This window comes from Macrotis lagotis, chromosome 1 (genome assembly GCF_037893015.1).
Source record: "Macrotis lagotis isolate mMagLag1 chromosome 1, bilby.v1.9.chrom.fasta, whole genome shotgun sequence".
NCBI classification, from domain to species: domain Eukaryota; kingdom Metazoa; phylum Chordata; class Mammalia; order Peramelemorphia; family Peramelidae; genus Macrotis; species Macrotis lagotis.
The window spans coordinates 576,572,780-576,596,592 of record NC_133658.1 but is presented as its reverse complement, the minus strand read 5'-3'; the positions used below and the strand labels follow the sequence as shown (position 1 = coordinate 576,596,592).

Below are 23,813 nucleotides of genomic sequence, written 5' to 3'. Positions count from 1 at the left end.
AGTTGCCCTTCTAATTCCATTAAACTTGAGTGAATAGTCTAAACACTTAATAAAAGGGTAATGAAGTTTATACTTTTCTTTTTAATTGTTTTAAAATGTAACATTTTCTGTTATGTATCTTATACATTCTGTGATTATATGAGAGAATTTGTATAAGGGAGGGTGGAAATGAGTTGATAAGCTATGTTCTAAGTTCTCCCTGCCCCATATCTTTAAATTTGCTGTTTTCATTAGATATTTATTGCCAGCTTTAGGTGAATTTTAGCTCCCTTGTTGCTATTCTTTTTTTTTTTAACTCTTATTTTTCTTTTAGGTTTTTTTTTTGCAAGCCAAATGGGGTTAAGTGGCTTGCCCAAGGCCACACAGCTAGGTAATTATTAAGTGTCTGAGACCGGATTTTAACTCAGGCACTCTGAGGCCGGATTTTAACCCAGGTACTCCTGACTCCCAAGGCTGGTGCTTTATCCACTGTGCCACCTAGCCACCCTAAAAAAACCTCTGTATTTTAAAAACTTTATTTCCACCTAACTATTTATCTCTCTACTTCCATAGTAGTTTAAAAAAAGAAAAGAAAAATCCTGTAAAATAATATTCATAGACAATTACAATAAATTTCCCTATTAGTTATCCAAAAATGTATCTTATTTTGAACTTTGAAGTTTGTAATAACCTCATTATTAGTTCTCAGAAATTATAATTGATCTTTGCAGGGATTAGAATTTTGGGATTTTCAGGGTCTTTACAATATAGTTGTTTCTGTTCACTCTTCATTTCGTACAAGTCTTTCTAGGTTTTCTCAGAAACCTTTCCACATTTCTTAAGTAAATAGTATTCCATTATATTCTGTACTCTTGAATCATATTGGTTAAAGTTTTATTAATGTTTTAGTTTTCTTTTCTTGGAGCTAGCTTTTAAGGGTTTTTTTGTTGTAATTGTTATAGCTTTTTGGTTTCCAAATTATTTTTGTAATTTTCTTTCTTTTTTGTCAGTATAAGTTTCTTTTTATTTTAAAATGAAAACAGTGGAGTAAAGCGGTTTGTGGCTAAAACAACCTTCACTGGAAAGAAAACTGGAGCCCATATAAATCAAAAGAACAAACTCCAAAAGTCTGAACCAGCTGCCCCACCTCCCCAGAGAACAGGGTTAAAGTATAGGGTATAGAGAGGGTACAATCAGAAAGAAAGGTCATTTACAGTCAAGTACAACTTCACAAGGCAATACAATCACATAGAAAGAGCACTTAAGTTGAGACACATTCAAAACTACAAGCCCCACTCCACCCCCAACCCTTTCTTAAAAATTCTTTTCTCCGCTAAGGAGGGAGCAATGACATGGAACATTCATGAGGGTAGGGGTAGGAAGGCATGGTACATGGCCTGTGTCATTTTTGCCAAGGCCAGGATGTTATCAATGGTAGTTGTAGGAATTGTGTATTTTTTCATAAATGAAGTGGAGGAATCAGTGTGGGATTCAGGCATTATTTTTAGGTATTACCTGCCAGAGTTAGTTTACATTGCTATACATGAAGTTGTGAAGAAAAGTTTTACTACACAAAAAATATTACATTAAAAAATAAAATATTACATTAAATATTACATTAAAAAAGTCCCCCCCCCCCAGTGGTGGGTAAGGCGTGGAGCCCTCCAAAGCAATGGCTTTTGTGGGGTGACCTGTATTTTTTGTAATTTTCAAAGTTTCCTCATTTGTGCATACATTTGAGTTCATTTGCTGGATTTCTAGTTTTTAAATTCAAATTCATATTAATGAACTGAAACTTACTAACTTTCATCTTTTCTACTTTGTTAATATGTTTTTGGTGGTATAATTTTTTTTCTCCTGTAGGACTGCTTTAGCTTTATCCCAGAAAATTTTGTTATTTCATCTTCATCATTGTTTTTCACATAATTGTTTCTTTGAGTTTTTTTTAATCTCTTGTTTAAAGTCTTCATCTTGTTTGTACTCCTGGAACTGATCATATGACAGAATTTAGCTCTTAATTTCTTCAGTAGTTTTTTAAAATCTTTGTTTTACCTTATTGTGATATTTTAAATTTGTTCATCTCTCAGAAATGAAGATTAATATTTTCTTATTACTGTGTTAAGTATCTATGCCAGTTCATTTTTCCTTTCTGAATTTAGATGCTGTACTGCTTGGAGCATATAAGTTAAGTATTCATATTAAGCGTATAAGATTAAACATATAAAAACGTATAAGATAACATTTTGATAATCACTTCTATAATATGATGTGCATTTTTCCAATTACATGTAAAGACAATTTTAAATTTTTATTTATTTATTTAGGTTTTTGCAAGGGAGATGGGGTTAAGTGGCTTGCCCAAGGCCACACAGCTAGGTAATAAGTGTCTGAGACCAGATTTGAACCCAGTTACTCCTGACTTTAAGGCCGGGGCTTTATCCACTACGTGCCCCCTAAATTTTCGTTTTTAGTTCTAAAATTTTTAGTTCTTAATTTTCTCCTTTCCTCCTCCCTAGGACGGTAAAAAATTTGATAGAGGTTATTTGTGTGCCATCATATAAAACATAGATAAAAAAAAATAAAACTAGTAAGCCTTAATCTGCATTTTGACTACATCAGTTCTTTTAAGTGTGGATTGTATTTTCATCTTAATTGGAATTGTTTTATCTTAATTCCAATCCTTTGGAATTGTTGGATCATTGTATTACTGAGAAGCTTAGTCATTCATGGTTGATTATTGTATTATGTTGTTATAGTGTACAATAGTCTTGCTCATTTTACTTTTTTATCAGGTCATGTAAGTCTTTCTGTGATTTTCTGAAATCTACCTACTCCTCATTTCTTATAGTACAAAGGTATTTAATTACATTCATATTCTACATCTTGTTCAGTCTTTCCCTAATTGATGAACTTTCCCTTAATTTCCAATTCTTGATCACCAGCAAAAAACTGCTATGAATATGTAGGGTTTCCCCCCTTTGACTTGTGTTTCTTGCAATTAAAAAAAATACAGATATTGGGATAATAGGGTTTAGAGGCACAGTACTCAAAAACTTCAGCAATGATAAATAAAGAAGACAGAAACCTAATAAAAAGAAATATATAAATATAAGATTAGAATATACAAATTTATATGTACACATAAATACAAGAAAATATATAAATATCACAAATAAAAAGAATTAATGGTGCCCATGAACTTGAGCTGCTGCATGACCTCTGGGTTGTGATTTCTACAGACTCCTGGTTGGCAGTCTTTGTAGTAGAAAAGAATTTGAGGATGTGTGGGCTCATTAATTGTGGAACTTTATCTTGAAAAAGACACTAAGTATGCTCATAGAAGTGGGTATCAAAAGAGTTATGAGTTGTGAAATGTTGCAGGTCTCTCACCATTTTTCATGGATGAAATTATGTATAAACAGGAAATTTAAATTAAAGTTGAGAATAAGTTGTTCTTAGTATATCAATCTAGTTGATTCAAGAACTTGTATATTTGTTGCAACTTCCTTGTTTGTCTCTGTTTATGTATATATTTTTGTTTTTTCTTTGATGATTTCAATTTAAGCTTTTTTGTATTTTACTTGATAATTAGCAGATTTTAGTCCATCTTCTCATTTTTATTCTGTGTATACCTTTTTTTGATTTTTTTTTTAGGTTTGTGTTGGGGTTAAGTGGCTTTGCCCAAGGCCACACAACTAGGTAATTATTAAGTGTCTGAGGCCAGATTTGAACTCAGGTACTCCTGATTCCAGGGCTGGTGCTATATCCACTGTGCCACCTAGCTGCCCCTTTTCTTTGATTTTTAACTGTGTTCCTCATGAGTAATAAATTGTATGATTTTGTTTTCTTATCAAGACTATCACTCTTGTTAATTCAATCAAATTTAAAGTTATGGGAATTGAATTTGTTTTCCTACATTTGTTTCTCTGGTATTTTAAAAAATTATTTTTGTTGTTGCATTTCTTTTAAGACAATACTTGATGTGTACTCTTAAGATAATTCTATTCTTAGATTTTCTTCCCCTCACCCTTAGTGTCACCTTTTTCTGTTTTGTCTCACTCAGTATCAATTCATGAAAGAGGTAGTAAAGATAGGATTGTTGCATAGAAGTGTCCTTAATCCTGTGGTCTCTGCCCTTCCCATGATCTTTTTCTTTTCCCCTTTTTCAGAGTCAGCTGATGGTGCAGTAGAAAGTATGCTAATACTGAAATGAGGAAGACCTGAATTCAAATCCATCCTCAGACATTTGATAGCTGTGTGGTCTTGGGCAAGTCACTGTTTGCCTTTCTTCAATTATAAAAGGGGGATAATATTGCTATATAAATGTTTATTCCTCCATTCTCCATCCTCTCCCATTTGCTTTGCAATCTTCTCTCTAGGTCCATGCCTTTCTACTTTTTTGGTATTTTTTTAATTTCTTTCACTCCACCCTGTTCTCCTAGTTATACTTACAAGTAGAATGTTGCCTATGGAGACAGCTCTCAGCACCAGGGGCTTCCTTGTACACTAACAAAACCATTTTAAAGTTTCCTCTTCTCCATTTCCCTCCCATTACAAAATATACCTCTTTCCATGAGAATGCACTTCATTAGGAACCCTGTAACTGAATGAGTCAAGATCACTCACTCCCTTTTCAGTTTCTCCTTTGGCCCCCCTCCCAACTCCTTCTGTTACTTCTTTCCTTGCCAAGAGACCACTTGATTAGACCACTTGTTCCCTCTGACCTCTAATTCTTGTTTCTGCTTTTAGTCCCACAAAATACTGTGTGCAGGCTTACAGCTCTTTTGGGGCTACATTACCCAACAAAAACTTGTCAAAGACTACAGATAGAATTTAATATTTATGACTACAATGTAATAAATAAGACATATCTATAAAATGCAAGATTTTTTCTTTAGACAGACAGGTACAACTTAGAAAAGTCTAATAAAGACACCTGAATACATTTTTCTTTCAGTTACATGTCTGATAGCAATGATTAAGTTACATGAAAAAGTTGAGAAGTGTTAGTTAAGGTTAAGTTGGTTTATAATGCTGTGTGGGATTAAAAATCCATTTTAAAAAATACAGAGACTCCTGAGCAAAAATAAAAAAGTTTATTTTGGCTTTTCTTGAGAAAAGGGCACACTCCAAGTCTCACAAAGGTAGTGAATATCAAGGAGCTGCCCTGAACTGATAGTCAAGCAAGATTATTATATGGCCTAAGTAATCCCCTCCTCCTCCCTATCATCCCTGTGCTCACTGGTTGTCTTCAGAGTTACTTTCTACTTGTGAAAATCTACCCCAGCAACAAAGAAAACAATGAAAGGTTTTTATAAAAATTGCCTCACTATCCAGATGGTGAGAATAACCTTCAGGATTATAACTATCTTATTGAAGTAATGTAACTTGTCTTAGAATGCAAGGTCTAGGAACTATCTACTTAATCATGAAACAAGAGGAGTCTTATTGCATTCTTTGGAATGCAAGATTTTTCTTATGGGAAAATGTCTGCTATCCTTCTAGTAGCCAGTAAAAGTAGTCTTATCAAAAGTAGGAGAGTGAGTCACCTGTTTGGAATACAAGGGGCTTTCTTCTAGAAATAGTTTAAGTATAATAGATTATTCTTTCTTTAATATTTCTTAACTTTGAGAGGATTTCACTAGGAATATTGTTTATCCTGAAATTGGGAATATTCCACTCAATTCCTCCGTGTGTGTGTGTGTGTGTGTGTGTGTGTGTAGTAGCATTTGAAGTTCTCTCACACTATCTTTGATAACACTTGGGACCCATCTTCTTGGAACCCTGATCAAAGAATCCATACACGCATCATATAGACATAATGGAGGAAGATGAACTCATCCAGTCTCTCTCTCTTTCTGTTCCCCCGGAGACATTCAATATCTTTCTGTATCTGCAGAGTCCATTCCAATCTCCACTTCTGATGCTTGTTGAGATATTTCTTCTTCTGGTAAAGGAACTTCTTAACACATCATCTTATCAGACAGATTCATATTTTCATCATTAGACCATAAAATTCTAAAGCTATTAAAATTCACATTTTGCCTTACTGTCACATTGATATACATACTTTAACAAAAATACAGCTTTCATAATTGTTCACTTCACAAGTGAGTGTTGAAAATTATCAAGTTAAGCTTATAACATTTACATTAGATGACCATCTTAGTACAAAGTGTCCAACAAGTGACATAACAAATAGCCTTAATCTCTTGCTCTTCATTAAAATAACTCAAGCATCATTAACTAAAATAAATTCTTCTTTCTTTCCCAAATGTTTCTAACTAAACTATCGGTGATTCTTCTACTCAACTGATTTACATTCCCTTCTCAAAGTAGAACTTGAAATTGCTACTCCACAGAAGTGTATCTTGAGAGTATATAACCTTCTTTATTCTTACCTAAATATCCTTTTTCCTAACATAAAATCAAATCAAATCAAAGAATCTTAATTCTTCTCAAAACATATAGCTAATAGCAGAGGTTAAAAATCACATGCTGGCTTATCTAACTCCACTTGGCCTAAAATTTCTATGTCAGATTGACCTTTAGCAATTTACTATGAAGATCCAGGACCTCAAAGGAAAATTCCTTTATAGATATAATTTTGAGTGTCAGTTTCCAGGCAGAGGTCATGTGGATAGTCAAATGCCTTAAATCAAATTTTAGATTTATCCAGTGAGACATTATTCAAATGTCACATTTGGGGAAGTCAAGTCCAAAGGATCCAACCTCAGGTTGCACTGAAATTGGCTCCTACAACTTTTCCTCCCAATATACTTGTCACCTGTGTAGTGTCCAAACCTCCTTCAGGCTTCCAGACTTTAGAGAGTATTGACTCAATAGCACTTCCTTTATTGATTGTACCTAATTTCAGACACAGAACAAGCCAATTAAAAGTCCCGTGATCTAAAATAGTAATTCCATCTAATTAGATCTCTAAGTGAATCCACTTCTCACTAGGACTAAATGCTAATTCTAATCTGGATTGGGGGGAGGGGTCACCATCAATCAGCCTCCTTCCCTAAACATCTACTCTGAGTGTCCCTGTCAAAAGAATACATTAAATAAGATTACTTTCTAAACATTCAAAAAGCAATCAAGTTCGCCCAGCATCTGGAATATTCCTTCTTCATAAATATGTTTAATATCATAATTCAACTAGAAGGTCTGTCCTCCTGATGGCATTAACTTCTAATCCACAGACCCATATCCCTTTGTCTGAAATCATATCTATTTTATTTCTGGATAAAGATGGTATATTAGAGGCCCCTTGGCTAGCCTGCTGTGTTACAATAAATAAACCACCTCCTTTGGCTAAGAGATTATTCTAAGAAGTCTCACATAATAATTAGCCAGAGATTGTCACAGGAAAAAAAATCACAAATTATCGGTGTCTTTCCCATGTTGCTCACGTGATTTTACTTCAAAGCAAACAACTACAACTTTGAGATTATATTTTTTTAATTTTTTTTTTTTTTTGGTTTTTGCAAAGCAAATGGGGTTACGTGGCTTGCCCAAGGCCACACAGCTAGGTAATTTATTAAGTGTCTGAGACCAGATTTGAACCCAGGTACTCCTGACTCCAAGGCCAGTGCTTTATCCACTACGCTGCCCCAACTTTGAGATTATAAATATAAATATGTATATACACATATAACTACAAAAATTTATATATATATATATATATATACATACATATATATATATATATATCAAGTTCTTATGCACAGTTCTCTATAGTAAACTTGTTTAATTATTAGCCATGCTTGAAATATAAATTATTTTCAGAATTCATTTAGTCCATTAGAATAATTTAAGGGTCTCTAATTATAACAATAATTGTAACACATTAAGAACTAGATTTCACAAAACAATCTTTCCATTATTACATTTATACTTGAATGTACAGATATAGAACAAGGTTCGACACATCATTAAAAAATTTCAGGGATTCCAGAGGGTCATGACTTTTGATAATTTCCCTCATTATCCTTACAAAGCAGTCTTTAATTCCATGTTTGACAACATTACAATAAAATAATTTATATTTCCAAAAGTAGATCACATGTTTGATAACACTCTTCAACATCTTACTCATTGATAAGTTATCTAATTAGGGTTACATAATTTTTAATTTCCTAATCTTTTCCAAAGCCCCTCACATTTATTCAACATTATTGAAAAGGGTATCTTGCAGTTAAGATATACCTCCCAATCTCTTATCTGAATCTGCATTTAACGTGGGGAAAGAAATTTTACTTCAAAAATTTTACTTCAAAATGTAAACATTAAATTCTTAACCAGCATGGAACATAAGGTTTTCATGCTGACATCTCATTCCCTTAAAGCAAAACAAAACAGGTTCTCTTTAAATTAATCTTATCATTAGGTATCTTACACAGAAATCTCTTCTAAATTTGTGCTTCATAAGGTTATTTATCTCTTCCAAATTCTTCTAATTTCAAAATGAAAACAAGATTCTTCATGAATTTTGTCTTATACATATAATTTCAAAAGCCCAGTGTGCACTTTTTACCCATGCCAAGGATATATTTATATATATAATTTCTTCTTAAATAACAAATAATAAATATACTACATTGATCTTACACACACACAGTTCCTTTTATAAACATTATAAACAGGAGGTGAAAAAACAAAGACTTTCACAAATTCTCTGGACAAAAAACACTTTGAGAGATATGACCTGTTGGCAAGGTATTCTCTAGTTTTCCCATAACAGATCTTTACAAATGTGATAGGTTAACTCTCAGTACATTTACTGTTTGTTATTGTAAGACAATTTTAAATTCTCAAAAAAAGTTGTTTGGATCTGTTCTTATTCAAAGTTTACTAATTATTCTCTACATATTTCAATTTTATGTATATTCCCTTTACTCCCTAGAAATCTGCAACACGGAAAATTCTTAAGACCAGTTGTTGCTAAAAATCCCTTTTTATAATTACAAGGTTTTCTTTATACTTCTCTTAAATTCCAAAACTCATATTCAAAATAACCTTGAATCATTTTCTTTTCAAAGCCTTCAAAGTTCACAAATTCTTTTTATCTTTATCAGTGCAATTCTAACTTCTCAATGCTCTAACTTATAAGAGGTTTTTTTATCCTCAATGACCAATATTTCTTAATATTAGAACATTCTATGTTTTGGGAATTGGAGATTCCTCTCAAATCAAGATATTTAATGTGTACTAATTCTTTACCTTTGCTGTTTATCATTACTCACCCCAGATTTTTTTTCCTAGATACATGAACCCCTATACCCTAAGCATATTTTGAATCTGTGTAAAATATTACCTTCCCCTTGTTTAGTAATTCTAAAGCTTGATAAACAGTAGATAACTCACAGTAAGTCCTGACAATAGTTTTGTCTGACTCCTAGCCTCCACCAAGGCCATTCTTTCTATCCATATCTATTAAACATTTCCATTAATTCTTTTTCCACCTATGACTCTGGAGGAGCCATAAAACATTAGAATAAAAAAAAACCCAAACTTTTTTTTCTTTACAAACCCCTTAATTGTTTTACATATATATGTCTTAAGATTACTTTGGGGTTTTTTAGGCTTTTTTCCAAGGCAAATGGGGTTAAGTGGCTTGCCCAAGGCCACACTATTAAGTGTCTGAAGCTGGATTTGAACTCAGGTACTCCTGACTCCAGGGCCAGTGCTGTATCCCCTGTGCCACCTAGCTGCCCCCTTCAGATTACTTTGAACAAAATATAATTATAAAATCTATAATAACATAATAAAAAATTAACATTTACCTAGCAATTGCTTTCATGGCAAACTTTTCATCTTTTTGGGTTAATCACTTTTCCAGTCAATTCACAACCAGATATTGCAAAAGTGGCAATTTAATGCAATTTTCAGATTACCCCAACCTTATTTAAACATATAGCTCCATTTGAACTTTTAGCTTTCTATACTACTTTTTGTTTTTGCTTGCATTGATTTTTAAATCACTTCCCAAGGCTCCCAAAATCCCCAAATCAGTCCTTTTACTTATACAATGTCAAACCTGCTCAAACCTTCTGACTACATGCTTTAACCAATTTTCCATACTTAACAAATGGTTCAGAAACCCAAATTGTCTTTATGCTTCTTCCTAGTTCTTTTGGAACCTCTTACTCAGACTATACAACTTACACTTTCCCTTAATATTCTGTTCCACTATTCTTTTTCATTAACTCTTTTTGACTGTAGTTAATACTGTTCTGAACTAGATTCCCATAGCTTTGTTAAAACTTTATTTTACAACTATAAAACCCACATATATATGATTCCACTTTTCACAATAAATTTTCCAGTCAAAGATTTTAATATTTAACACTTCTTGCTTTTAACTGGTAAAACTTTTGAGAAGGCAAACAGGTACTTAAAAAAAAATCTCATAACTTAATTGGAATATCCCTGCTCCTGTCTTAAGATAGAATAAACCACATAACTTTTCTCATAAGGAAGCAGGTCCAAAATCTTTCCTGGGGGCTCTTCTGTTCTCAGAATCCCACTTGTTCCATTACTCTCTGTAATAACTAACATTACCAGAATCAATACTAATAAACTCCTGAAATTATGTTACCGTATCATTCTGGTAAAAGATTAACTATTTAGTTTCGCTTTTCTGGCATTTCTATGTAACCAAATTATATACTTTAGAATTAACCTTGACTCTCTTGTCTTTCTGGAATTTACTTCACCAAAACTTTCTCAAATTAAAATAACATTTCTTTCTATGATTTCTTTATTTAGCTTATTTGGTAATAGTCTTTCCTATTACTTTAATTTCAAAATAAGGTCCCTTTTAACACTTACTTTACTAAGTTTTCATGAAACAATTTTCTCCATTATTTAGTCCTTTTTCTTAATAAATTCCCTTTTTGTTCCCATTTCCCTCCCAAGGTCCAGAGATAACAAAACAAAACAAAACAAAAAAACCAAACCAGGCAAGTGCCCTGGAGAAAAGAAGCAGGGAGGGGTAGGAGGGAGAGGAGGCAAAAGCATTCTGGCAACACAGAATCACTGTGAGGAAGTGGGGAAGAGGAAAAAGTCAACAGCACAGCATTTTATCATTTTCTTCCCTTTTTCCTTTGGATTTCTTCCTTGTTATTAAGTGTAGACTGTAGAGCTCTCAGCCAACATTTCTGGACTATTCTGTCTTTTCCCTGTGGCCTCTGACTGCTTGGACTTCTTTGGAATCTCTCCCTGAAAATTGTATTAATTGTTGGGGAGTATTTCCACCCCTGCCCTAATTTTTTGCTCCTATCAAATTCAGTCTGCACGTTTGAGCTGTGTGGGAGCACAAGGGGGTTAGGTCACCCAGGGCTACACCCCTGGGCTCGTGTACATAAACTTACAGACTTTGGTGGTCTCTGGGGCTTCTTCCGTGGCGGGCGGATCTCCCTTTTAGTGCTGCCTCCAGAGGTCCTGACTTTCAATTTTGCTCAAACTAAGTCTCTCTTGGGGATTCTTCCCTCGCTCTTCAAGGGATCTGCCTGGGCACTAAATCACAAGCTGCTGACAGTATCCAGCATGGCACCTGCTTGTGTCTGTGCCCAGGAGAGTCTTGAGGGGGTTAATTTCCCAGGCCATGCACCAAACAGTGGAATAAAAGTCCACTTTAAAACATATAGACTTCTCTGAGCCAAAGTTTATTTTGGCTTTTCTCTAGAAAAGGGCACACTCCAAGTATCACAGAGGTAGTGAAGATCAAGGAGCTGCCCTGAATTGATAGTCAAGCAAGATTATTATATGGCCTAAGTAATCTCTTCCCTATCATCCCTCTCTGTCAACTCATTGGTTAATCTTCAGAGTTACTTTCTACTTGTGAAAATCTACCCCAGCAACAAAGAAAACAATGAAAGGTTTTCATGAAATATTATCTCACCATCCAGATGGTGAGAATAACCTTCAGGATTATAACTATCTTATTGAAGTAATGTAATTTGTCTTAGAATGCAAGGTCTAGGAACTATCTACTTATCAAACAAGAGGAGTCTTATGAGCTTCTTTGGAATGCAGTTTTTCTTATGGGAAAATGTTTGTAGTCACCTGTTTGGAATACAAGGGGCTTTCTTCCAGAAATAGTTTAAGAATAATAGATTGTTCTTTTTTTAATATTTCTTAACCTTGAGAGGACTTCACCAGGAATATTAACCCCGAAATGGTTTTATTGGGGATATTCCACTCAATACTGCAACATGGTTGAACATAACCTGCAGTGGTTGCCTAGGTTTTAGGCATGCAAAATAACTTCTGTTACCTCAAATTACTCTCTTTTCCTAATCCTTGTGGTTCTTACAGAAACAAATCTCTTATTTATTGATTTATTTAAATCAATTGGGGTCTTTATTTAGCTGTTTGATTTTTTTTTTTTTAATAATCCCTAGAGAGAAGGTGATTATTTCATTGTGCTTTCTTTGGTAGTTGTATTTATTTACCTGAATTTGGTGGGGTTGGGGTGGGGGAGGATATTTGCAGTTGAGTGTTCTACCCCAGTTCAATCTTTTTTTTTTTTGTAAGGAATACTTAAATGTCATCTTTTCATTGATGATAAGGCACAGATTTACATTTTAAATGGTTTTTAGTCTAAGTAAAATAGTTTTGTATTCCTTTGTATTTGAAGTTTATCTTGTCACTTGAAGAGCATGTTATTTGTCTTTAAAATCTTTAAATTTATATGTCTTGAAGTTTGAAACAGTATTTTTTTTCCTGGATGTGATTTGTAGATTCTTTTGATCTGGTGAGTTTTCTTTTCTTATTCAGTGTTAGAAATGGTTTATAATTATCAAAACTTAGCCTGGAGTGATTAAATGACTTTTATTAACTTTCCTGCAGGAAAGGTCCCTTACAAGGGGGGAAAAGCCCTGAATTGTGACAACAGCCAGTCTTATATACAATTTGAAAGACCTTTCTCCTCCCCTTTATACTTAACCCCATACCACTCTTTAATGTTTTCCCTGCCCTAGTCACACAAAGTATGTTATGCTGCTGAACCTCAGTGGACACGGGGAGTATTTAGAAATATGTATGGACCTCATTAAGTAAGTGTACTTGCAGGTCAACTCAAGACTAGTTGGAACAGGCCTCAGTCTAATCCCAGGCTTTAGATCAGGCTGGAAGATGTCTCCCATTTTTCAGTGATTGGTGGGATCAATTCCTTTATTTTCCCCCTTTGTCTTATTCTCACATTCCTGAAGATAGGTTGGTCTTTCCTAAGCAGTAGCCATAGACAGACCCTCCCCCTCCCCCAGTCTTTGTAATGTATATTTTATTAACTGTCTCCTCTTAGGTCCTGTAGAAACCAACCACCCTATAATTTCTCATAAGAGGTGTTCCAGGAAGGTTTCTTACTATTTTTTGTTTTAAGATATTCAGGTTTTTCGACTTGGTATGTTTTTCTGGGCTGTCCTGTGATTCTTAAATGCTTTCTAGGCATCCTGTCTTTCAGATGAATGTGTTTTGCTTTGTGTTTGACTAGAATTCATGTTTTTTTTTTAATATTACTGTATTTTTGCAAGATGTACTAATACATTGTTTTAAGGATTTTTTATTTCTACTATCCAGGCGATAAACTGCCGTTTATTTCTGTCTTAACTTTTCTCTTAGGGTTCTGATTTTCTCTTTTTCCATCATTCTGGAAGATTTTTCTGTGTTTCCACACTCTCTTGGGATTCCTCAGAGTGTTGAGTTTCATCAGGTTTATTTTTCTTACAGTGCTTATTTAAAGTAAATGTAATCTTTTAAATGTCTTGTTTCTCATATTTCTAATTTTTATATCTTCCCTGTTGATATATCTGCTTGTGTTTTAGATTTTCAGTTGAATTTTTTTTTCCTGAGATCCTTTGGTATTTTTAGTATTTTCCCCCCTCTATATTTTCTACGACTTATTTTGATATTTGTGTTTATACTCTCCCACCACTGCTGGCTCTCGAAACTTTTTTTTAACTCTTTCTTCTATGTTAAGTAATTTCCTTTTCATTGCTTCAGTTCCTGACTCATGTAACTTCTAAGCGGATAGGACTGACCCAGTTAGATTCCAGTTTTCCTTTAAATCCATTACAACCTTACATGCTACTTTCCCCTCCTCCCAACCTAATTCTCTCCATATTTTAGTTCTATAGATGAACTAGTTCCGTGTCAGACTTAGGGGAGGATTATACCAATTGCCACCTTAGAGATCCCTACACTGAGGACTGACTACCTTAGGTGGAATAATGACTTTCTCCCCATACCCATATGACTAGGCAGAATTGAGTTCTTTTATTAAAGCTGGATGCTAAGGGGAAGGGCAGGGAATAGAGTATGCCAGCAGAAACTTCATGCAGATGAAAATTCTTAGGGTTTACAGAACATAAAGACTGTGAATCAAGTTGTATGTTCTGCCTTCAATCTGAAGTTTGGATGGAAAGGGGAGGATAATGAATTAGTGTTCCCCACTGTTAGTTCATAAGGCTGTAATTGTTCTATCTCCCACACATGATTTGTCTTTTGTGGGATTTTTCAGAATAAAGTCTGGAGTAAATATCTAGTTCTCTATCTTGTTGGTTCTATTATCTTGTATTTTCCATTGCATTAATAAAACATAATTTGTTTCACTGTCCCCTGGTTGATGGGTACCTCAGTTTCTAGTTCTTTGCCACTGCAAAAAAAAATTGCTTTATTTTTGTACATATAGGCCCTATCTGATAGATGTAAGATAGAACCTCAGAGATGCTTTAATTTTTTTTAATAGTGATTTGGAACATTTTTTTAATTTATTAAAGATTTTATTTATTTTGAGTTTTACAATTCCCCCCCCCCATCTTACTTCCCTCCCCCCACAGAAGGCAATTTGTCAGTCTTTACATTGTTTCCATGGTATACATTGATCCAAATTGAGTGTGATGAGAGAGAAGTCATATCCTTAAGGAAGAAACATAGTATAAGAGATAGCAAGATCAGACAATAAGATATCAGGTTCTTTGGTCTTTGTTAAAACTACAGTTGCTTCTCTGGATACAGATAGTATTCTCCATTGCAGAGAGCTCCAAATTGTCCCTGATTGTTGCACATTTGGAATGAGGAAGTCCATCAAGGTTGATCATTGCCCCCATGTTGGTTGGGTGTACAGTGTTTTTCTGGTTCTGCTCACCTCACTCAGCGTCAGTTCATGCAAATCCCTCCTAGTTTCTAATAGTGTTGCATGACATACATATACCACAGTTTGCTAAGCCATTCCTCAATTGAAGGACATTTACTTAATTTCCAATTCTTTGCCACTGCAAACAGGGCTACTATGAATATTTTTGTACAAGTGGTGTTTTTACCCTTTTTCATCATCTCTTCAGGGTATAACCCAGTAGTGGTATTACTAGGTCAAAGGGTATGCATATTTTTGTTGCCCTTTGGGTGTAGGAGCATTTTTTAAATATGATTATTGATAGCTTAGATTTTTTTTCTTTAAAAATTGTCTTTTTATATCCTTCCACCCTTTATCCTGGTGCTATTCTTAAAGTAGTCTGACACTTTTTCTTTTGGTCAGTAGATACACTATACATTCTACATGTTTTTGTTAGAATTTTTTTCATCAGTGGAATAGTTTTAAATCATTACATTTTGGTTCTTATTAAGTTCTTCCCTTTGGGCTGACTTCTCTAAGAATATTAGGCTATGGTAGGGGATCTATTCTTTGAGTGCTTTGAAAATCTTCTTTTCTCAAATCCAGGGTGTATGTCAGATTATACTCAAATCTCTCCCTCATTATTTTAGTACTTTGAAACTCAGTGCTGCCTAACAAAATTATAAGCCTGAAAACCAATCTAGTAAGTAATCCCCTTTGATTTGGCAAAGCTTATTCTTAACAATGGGCATATAGTTTGTCATGATAAATTTCCTTGAAGCCTTTCCAGTTGGTATAGGACCTATCAGAGTATAAGCCTATTGATATACAGGCTTTGAGAAGTCAGTCATTTCTGTACTATTATTAGTTGTCAGAGTAGTTCTCGATTACTTTTGTTTGGGTCAGGACCTAAAGCCTTTTTTTTTTCATTGAATCACTTAATAATATGTTAATAGTCCTAGGATTGTGAGTGTATATGCAGATAATTGGCTTAAGTATGTTAAATAGATATTTTAATAGAATATAGTCAAAGCTGAATTAAATCTAAAAGTTGATAGTAACCATGATTACCTAATTGAAAAGGCTTTAAAGAAAAATGGCTTTAAGGGATTCAGAAAACCAGAATAGGGTACCTGAGGAAATGTCTTGCAACTCAGCTTCTGCCAAGCTCCATTCTGTAGAGATTCACCTTTTTTATCACAGGCTCTAAAACTTCCTTTCAAGATTCTCATGATTTACATTTTGGTCATTAGTTTCTTTTCTTTTTCTTGGACCAAAACATTTCTGTATTAAATTACAATATAATAAAAAAAGATGAAACTTTAAATTTATTATATACAACTTGCTATTCCTTTTAAATATATAATAAATTTATCACATAGATTCTTTTTTACTTCACTCCTCCCCTTCAGAGATTAGTTTCTCATAATTAATCAGAATCCCGATTTTTGAATTTCTTTTGATACTGATCTAGATTTGCTACTTTGGAGTGCCTCAAACTCTAAATGCAACCTACCTCAGGAAATCCCAATAATTTAACATCTTAATTTGATTTATTTTGAAGGTATATTTCTATCAAAATTATTCATAATCTTAAATTTACTTATTGAAATGATGAGGAAAGCTCTGCCTTTTTATTTCTTGCCAGATCCTTCCATATAGGTGCTTCACTAATTTGGTTAACCTATTAGAATATAATTTTTATTTGAACACAGTAATTCTGGAGAACAAACACTGAGTTTGCTAGAAAATAAATTTTGGAAAATTGACCCAAGTTCTGAGGTTGTTTTTTTTTTCCCTTTAAATGCTTGAGGTTATAATGGTGTAAACTATAAACTGAATTTATAGTGATTAACAGATGGCTGATATCCCTATATCTTCTGTATTTTTCATAGCCTGTCTACAGTAAAGTAAATTTTAGACTTTAATCAATCATGAGTGTAGGATTTATAAAGGTACATATTATATACAGGTGCAAAGAAGTATGTGTACACTTACAATTAGTGATTTAGAATAAGTGACTTAGAGAGTCAGTCTGTACTTGCAAATGTCCAGGTAATTTTTTTTTTCTCCTTGCCTTTCCAAGAGAGTTATTTTTCTAGTTTTACATCACTATTATCCATTAAGTTGAAGAATGGTATTGATTTCTTTTGGTCTACAATTCTTATTGATTCCTGCAGTCTTTACTTTGGGCTTCCCTTTGCTTCTGTTTCATGTCCTATTCATCTAATTTTTAATGTCTTCTGCCCCATTTCCCCCCCAAAATTCCTTTTTTTAAAAACAAACTAAAAATTTTTTTCTTATTGATAGTACTTATTAATTGTCTGATTAAGTATGTGCTGATATTAGCTTAAGTATACTAAATAAATATTTTAATATCAGATAATTAACGATGAATAAAATCCCCAAATTGGAAGTTACCTTTTTACTGAAAAGGTTTTAAGAAAACTGCTTTGAGAAATTCAGAAAAAGTGGGGTATCTGAAGAGATCCTTACTTCTTTTAAGCTATATTCATTTAGAATGCTTAGAACCCTTTGAAACTAGTTTTCAAGAAATCTTGGAAACTTAGTTTGCCTATCCTTTTATTGGAAGCACCTTTTATGGATAAAAATAAACTATAATTTTAGACCCAGTTTTTGGCACAGCTGTTCTACAGTATAGTAGAGAATAATAGTTCAGTATAGAAGACAGACTACAAAGCAATCTTTCCCAGGGAAACCTCCATGTTGGACTCATTATCTCAATATAACATTTCAGCAATCATGACCACCTCAGGAAAAGAGAACTTCCGCCTAAAGAGTTACAAGAACAAGTCTCTGAATCCTGATGAGATGCGCCGGAGGAGGGAAGAAGAAGGACTTCAGTTGCGCAAGCAGAAGAGAGAAGAGCAGGTATTTTATCTTTATTAATTTGTTATTGTTTGTTTAATGTTAAAGGGTAGACCTGAAAGAAAGCAGATTCAATTTGTCACTTTGTTCATGGTTGTAGATACTTGTTTTATGTACTCTCAAAAGTCAGTTATCTGTGGAGGTAATTTCCTCACTGTGAGCTCCCCAAACCTCTGAATTTCAGATCCATCCGACTTCTTGCTAACCCCACAGTGCCTATTAGAATAATACTTCTCGATATTTTCTATCTTTAAACATCTAGAAAAATCTTTCTACTAAGTTTCTTTTTAGAATAATTGTGAATAACTCTTTGGAGAGAATTCCAAGTTTCATTACTCAAGAGAGAGAAGGATGAAGGCTGAAGGAAACAGATTGATGCTATGTTATTCCATTGGCAGGCCTAGAATGGTTTGAGGAAGGATAGTGACATGTGAGGAATGTAAAGACTAATCATGACTTACTTATGATTATAGTGACATAATATACTTTAAGAAATTATTTTATTGCATTAAATATTTACAAATTACATGTAAAAATATTTTAACGATTATTTTTAAAAATCATGAGTTCCAAATTCTCTTTTTTTCCTCCCTGAGAAGGCAAACAGTTTGATATAGAGTATTATGTGAAGTCATGCAAAATATATTCCCCTATTAGTCATGTTGTGAAAGAAAACATATGCAAAAAAGTCCAAGAAAGTCCAGGGGAATTTTGAAAATGTGTATTTGACTCTTCCTTTGGAGTTTATCAATTCTCTCTCTGGAGGTAGATAGAATTTTTCATCCTGAAATTGTCTTGGTTCACTGTCTTGGTCAAAGTAGTGAAATCTTTCACAGTTCCACATTTGCTGTTACCATGTACAATGTGACAAGCTTTTTAAAAAAAAACAAAACTTTAAGTGTCAACCATACTTAACTAGATTCTTTGTGGAGAAGGAAATTATTTTCAAGTTCATATCCATCAACATTATATTGCAACATTGTAAGCGGAAAGAATAGTGGTGTTACTGTATGACAAAACAATAACTAACTATGATCAAATACTTAATTGCCCAGTTGCTTTTCTCCATTGATTTGATTTTTTTAAAAATACAATGATGAAAAATTACAATCACATGGAAGCAGAGCATGTTTCTCAGGTATTACTTTCATAGACAATTACTTATCTTTTCACCTACAGATTATTGCACATGAATGTAATTGTTTGGTGTTATACAAATTTAGCACTGAAACATTAGAATAGTTTTTTTTTTCCTCAAAGCAAAACATAGCATTGTAGGGTGGCTTCTGTTGCCTCCCCACTGTCCTAGAAGCAGCATTTGGGTAATGAATAAGACAAGCAGTATATGTACTTTTTGTTTGAAGGCCCAGATACACTGGGTGCCCAGGTATACATAGAATTTTCAGACAAGGGTCTTGTTCTGATGGCCATCATGTTGCCCATTGGAATGATGGGACCAAGCACTAGGGAGGGGAGGCTTTCTATTAAAGTTTACTTAGGATGAGGAAGGTGGTGGAATCATAACTTTGCTACATCCACAAGATTGCTAGAGTTTTTAACAGAGTCAGCTCTACCTAAAACTGGGAGCAATTTGAACCTTAAGTGTATCAGAGTTATATGAATAATAGGAGATAATCCCAGAAAGTTAAACCCTTAGATTTGCCTGACTATTCACTTAATCACTGCTAGTTTCATGCAGTGTTGTTAGCCACTGCATTACAGAATTCTAAAATTCCTTGAGAATAGTCAACATTTGTTAGAATCATTGCAATATATAATGAAATTACATGCTTTATACTAAAACTGCCTAAATAATTCTTTTTTGAAAGCTTAACACCATTGATTTGTGAGGTATGACTTACTATTAAACCTACTCATAGTATGGTTTAACCTTCCTTATTGAGGCTAGAATTCTGTTTGAAATTTAGTTACTTTGTTTTTATTATCTTTACAGATGCAACTAATTAAATTGTCTAGGCTTTCTAATATGTCTGCAATAGAGTAGCATATATTTGTTTTCTAGCCTCAAAGTGTTGAGCATCATGGCACAATAAATGTTTTGTTTGGAACTTAATTCTATGATTCTTCCTGTCACTTTATCATCTAACTGAAAATAGCATTCTTCTTTGAATTCAACCATTATTTTTTTTTGTATTGAGGGTATTGTGAGAGAGATGATTTTTTCAAAGTTAGCAGAGATTTCTGTGATTAACCATTTAACAAAATGAAACTGAAAAGCAAGGACTCTTAGACCAAAATAAGATTTTGGTAAATGATTCTAACTTTTGTTCATTGTTTTCCTGATTGTCCAAAGCATGTAATATTTGTAATAATAAAGATGTATTAATACTTTTTGACCTGAAAGCATTGATTGCTCTTTGACCAGTCTTTTTTTTGTAAACTATCATTCTTATAGCAGTCTTTGAAGACAAACATAACATTGTTGAAAAGTAGATAGTAAACTATAATACAGAAATATATAGGCTTGTTTAATTCATGGTAATTCTCTCTTTTGTATATATGTCTTGTAATGAGTAAGATGTTTATAGATATTTCTATAATTTCCCTTTCCCATCAATTATTTTGATCAGTTCAACTTTTTTCCTCCCTTTAAATCATGCTCTTTCTCTTTCTCCTTTTCTTTATTTTTCAGCATTCATCCATTTATGAATTTTCTCCTCCCTCCCTATGGCAACAGTCAGATGAAAGTTATACATGTGCATTTTTGTTTTAACATATTTACATTTTGGTCATTTTGTGTAAGAGGAATTAGGATTAAGGGGAAAGCATGAAAACCATGAGATAGGAAGGAAAATCAATTCAACTTTTGACAAAAGTGCTTTATCGTGGAATAGAAGTAAAATTAATAATGGATTCCAGAAAACTTTGTCAATGAAACAAACTATAATGAGTTGTACTGAGCTGAGATAGCTCTGAGGATAGTCCTAATGAGAGCTCGAGTCTGCTCATTCCAATCAACCTAGGTTAACCTCTAGGTGATCTTTTTTTTATTTCCTAGGTTGTCATGGTTTAGCAAAAACCCAAAGTGGCATTCAGTTCTGAGTGTCTTTTCCCTATGAATGTCTACAGTGACAGGGGCAGAGGATACTAAGATACACAGTTTTTAGACAAGCTACAGATATTTATTTAACTATTGGTACTCCAAATGTGAGATCCTTAAGTAATCTTACTTGAGGCTTCTAAGTGGTATTAATGAATGGATTATTGGATTTATAATCAGAAAGATCTAAATTCAAATCCAGCTTCACATACTTAGTTTTATAAACGACTCTGGACAAGTCACTTAACCTTTTTTAGAAAGTCACAGCTTTTTCATTTGTAAATGGAGATATCAAATAGCATCTATTTTCAGGTTATTGTGAAGATAAAATTTATGTATGTATATTTACACAAACACACAAAATACATATGTATATATTTATAATCTTTAATACATATAAAATCATATACACATATATTCATATAATCTTACGTTGATGGTAGTATGAGAGGATGTGTGTATGTATATATGCGTGCATGTGTATATGTGTGTGTGTGTGTATTTAGATCTGTCTTCTTTCTCAGGCATTTAATAGTCAAAGTGACTGAACAACGGGGCACCTAGGTGGCTCAGTGGATAGAGTACCATCTCTGGAGTTGGGAGTACCTGGGTTCAAATCTGGCCTCAGACACTTAATAATTACCTAGCTGTGTGGCCTTGGGCAAGCCACTTCACCCCATTTGCCTTGCAAAAACCTAAAAACAAACAAATAAAGTGACTGAGCAAGTCACTTAATTTTTGTTAGCCCTCACTACATAGTATTCCTGTGAAGATCACATAAGAATTCTAGGTATGCATGTATATGTACACATTCAGATTTTATTTATATATAAACACTATATAAAAATATAGATGTATACAAATTTTTCTTTACATATAATTTTATGTAGAACTATACAAAGAAAATATGTGTACACACACAAACACACAGATAAAAATCTCATTTAATCTTCACAATAATTCTGTGAAGGGGATGCCGAAAACAAAAAAATCAGTGTCTGAGAAAGGTTAAATTCTTGCCCAGTCTTAAAACTATTAAGTAGCTGAGATAGAATTTGAATTTTGGTGTTCTTTGAAGTGCTTTATAAGTGTTGTTATGTAAAGATAATAGGAAACTCTGGGTTTATGGGAAAGGGGATAACATGGGCAGAATTATTTTTGAAAGATTACTTTGGCACCTGGGTAGAGGACAAGACCCCCCCCCCCCCAGAAATCTGTTTCATGTTTGAGATGATGAGTACCCATAATCAGAGTGGTGGTCGTGTGAATAGAGAATAGATATATATGAGCAATATTATGAAGGTAGAAATAATGAGACTTGACAACAGATGGTTATGGGGAATTAGTGTGAGAAGAGGAGGCAAGGATGACATTTAGGATATCTGGAAGGATGATAATACCAGTAGGATAGTGGTACTCTTTTGATAATAGTAGGAAACTTAAGAGATCCAAAAGTTTCAGGGAGAAAAATAATGAATTCTGTTTTGCACTGGTTGAGTTTGATACCTATAGGATATCCATTTTGAAATGTCGAAACAATTAATGAAACAATCCTGAATTCAAGAGGGAGGTGCTGGGCGTGTGAGCTATAATGACATCACTTTGGGAGCTGATGAGAATATCGAATGAGATGATATTGAATGAGAAGTAGACCAGGTAGACATTACCAAGGTGAAGGATGAGCAAAGGAGACAAAAGTAATGTTCAAGAGAGAACAGGGACTTGAAAATCTAGTATCTAGAAGAGAAGGGGGATCAACAATGTCTTAGGCTGCAAAGAGGTTAAAGAGGATGATGAGCATTGAGGGGAAAAAACCCATTAGATTTGATAATTAAGAAATCATTTGTAACTGAAATCATCAGGTTCAGCTGAGTGATGGACTGGAAGTGAGGGGAAAGAGGTGGAGACCCCAGTTGTAAGATGGCCTTCTTAAGCACTTTAGCCTAGAAAGGGAGGATGGATAGGATGATAACTAGCTAGGGATGGATGGATCAAGTGAGTAGTATTTTTTGAAGATGGTAGATAAGCATGCTTGTGGATAGGATTAGGGAAGCAGCCAGTAAAAAGGGAGAGATTAAAAGTTAATGAGAAAGTGAGAATGATGATGAATAGGAGGAAAACTGAAAAGATGGGATGGAATGGGAATAACTTGTACATAAAGAGTTGTTTTCCTAGACAAGGAAAATCATTGCTTTAATATACTTTGCTCACCCTTCATTTTTTACTACTGACCAATACTATACTATCTTTGAAAAATGAATTATAGAATTCTTAGGAGACATGAATGTAGAGTGATCGTGATCTGAATGTCATCTCATAAAAACTTTTTTGAAGTTTTAAGTAATATGTTTCAATTGAACACATTGCCTAGCTTTAAAAAAGAAAACTTATTAGTAAATGTAATATGTATTATTGAACTAATAACACATTCTACATTTTAAAATCATTTTCTTTTTACTTTCTGAAGTTATGAATATTCATTTCCTCTTAAATTTTCATCTTCATCTCCGTCCACTATGTTCTAGCACCATTTCTAGAAGTATCTTTTTGAGGAAGAACTTTTAATGTTTTATAGTTGACATTTTTGAATGTTAAAGTTGTCTTATTACATCCACATGTTTAGTAGTTTGAAATGATTGCCATCTTGCTTTATAAATGGGTCACAAGACCAAATCAGTGCTGTATTATAACCTGTGGTAATTAAATTTGACGAAGGTCATTCCTACTTCTCTGATACAATCAAGAAAATGTCAGTGTTTTAAG

At 33.6% G+C, this 23,813-nt stretch overlaps 1 protein-coding gene across 5 annotated transcripts in view; it reads left to right on the top strand.

Moving 5' to 3' along the window:
- KPNA1 (karyopherin subunit alpha 1) overlaps positions 1–23,813 on the top strand; it is a 97,326-nt gene that overhangs the window by 28,070 nt on the left and 45,443 nt on the right. For 4 of the 5 annotated variants that reach the window (XM_074214653.1, XM_074214655.1, XM_074214652.1 and 1 more), the window contains exon 2: positions 17,859–17,992. In XM_074214653.1, coding sequence (XP_074070754.1) covers positions 17,864–17,992 — 129 coding nt within the window. In that variant the 5' untranslated portion in view covers positions 17,859–17,863. Of the gene's footprint in view, positions 1–3,520; positions 4,247–17,858; positions 17,993–23,813 lie in introns of those variants that run through there. The other variant, XM_074214654.1, reaches the window with a different exon arrangement.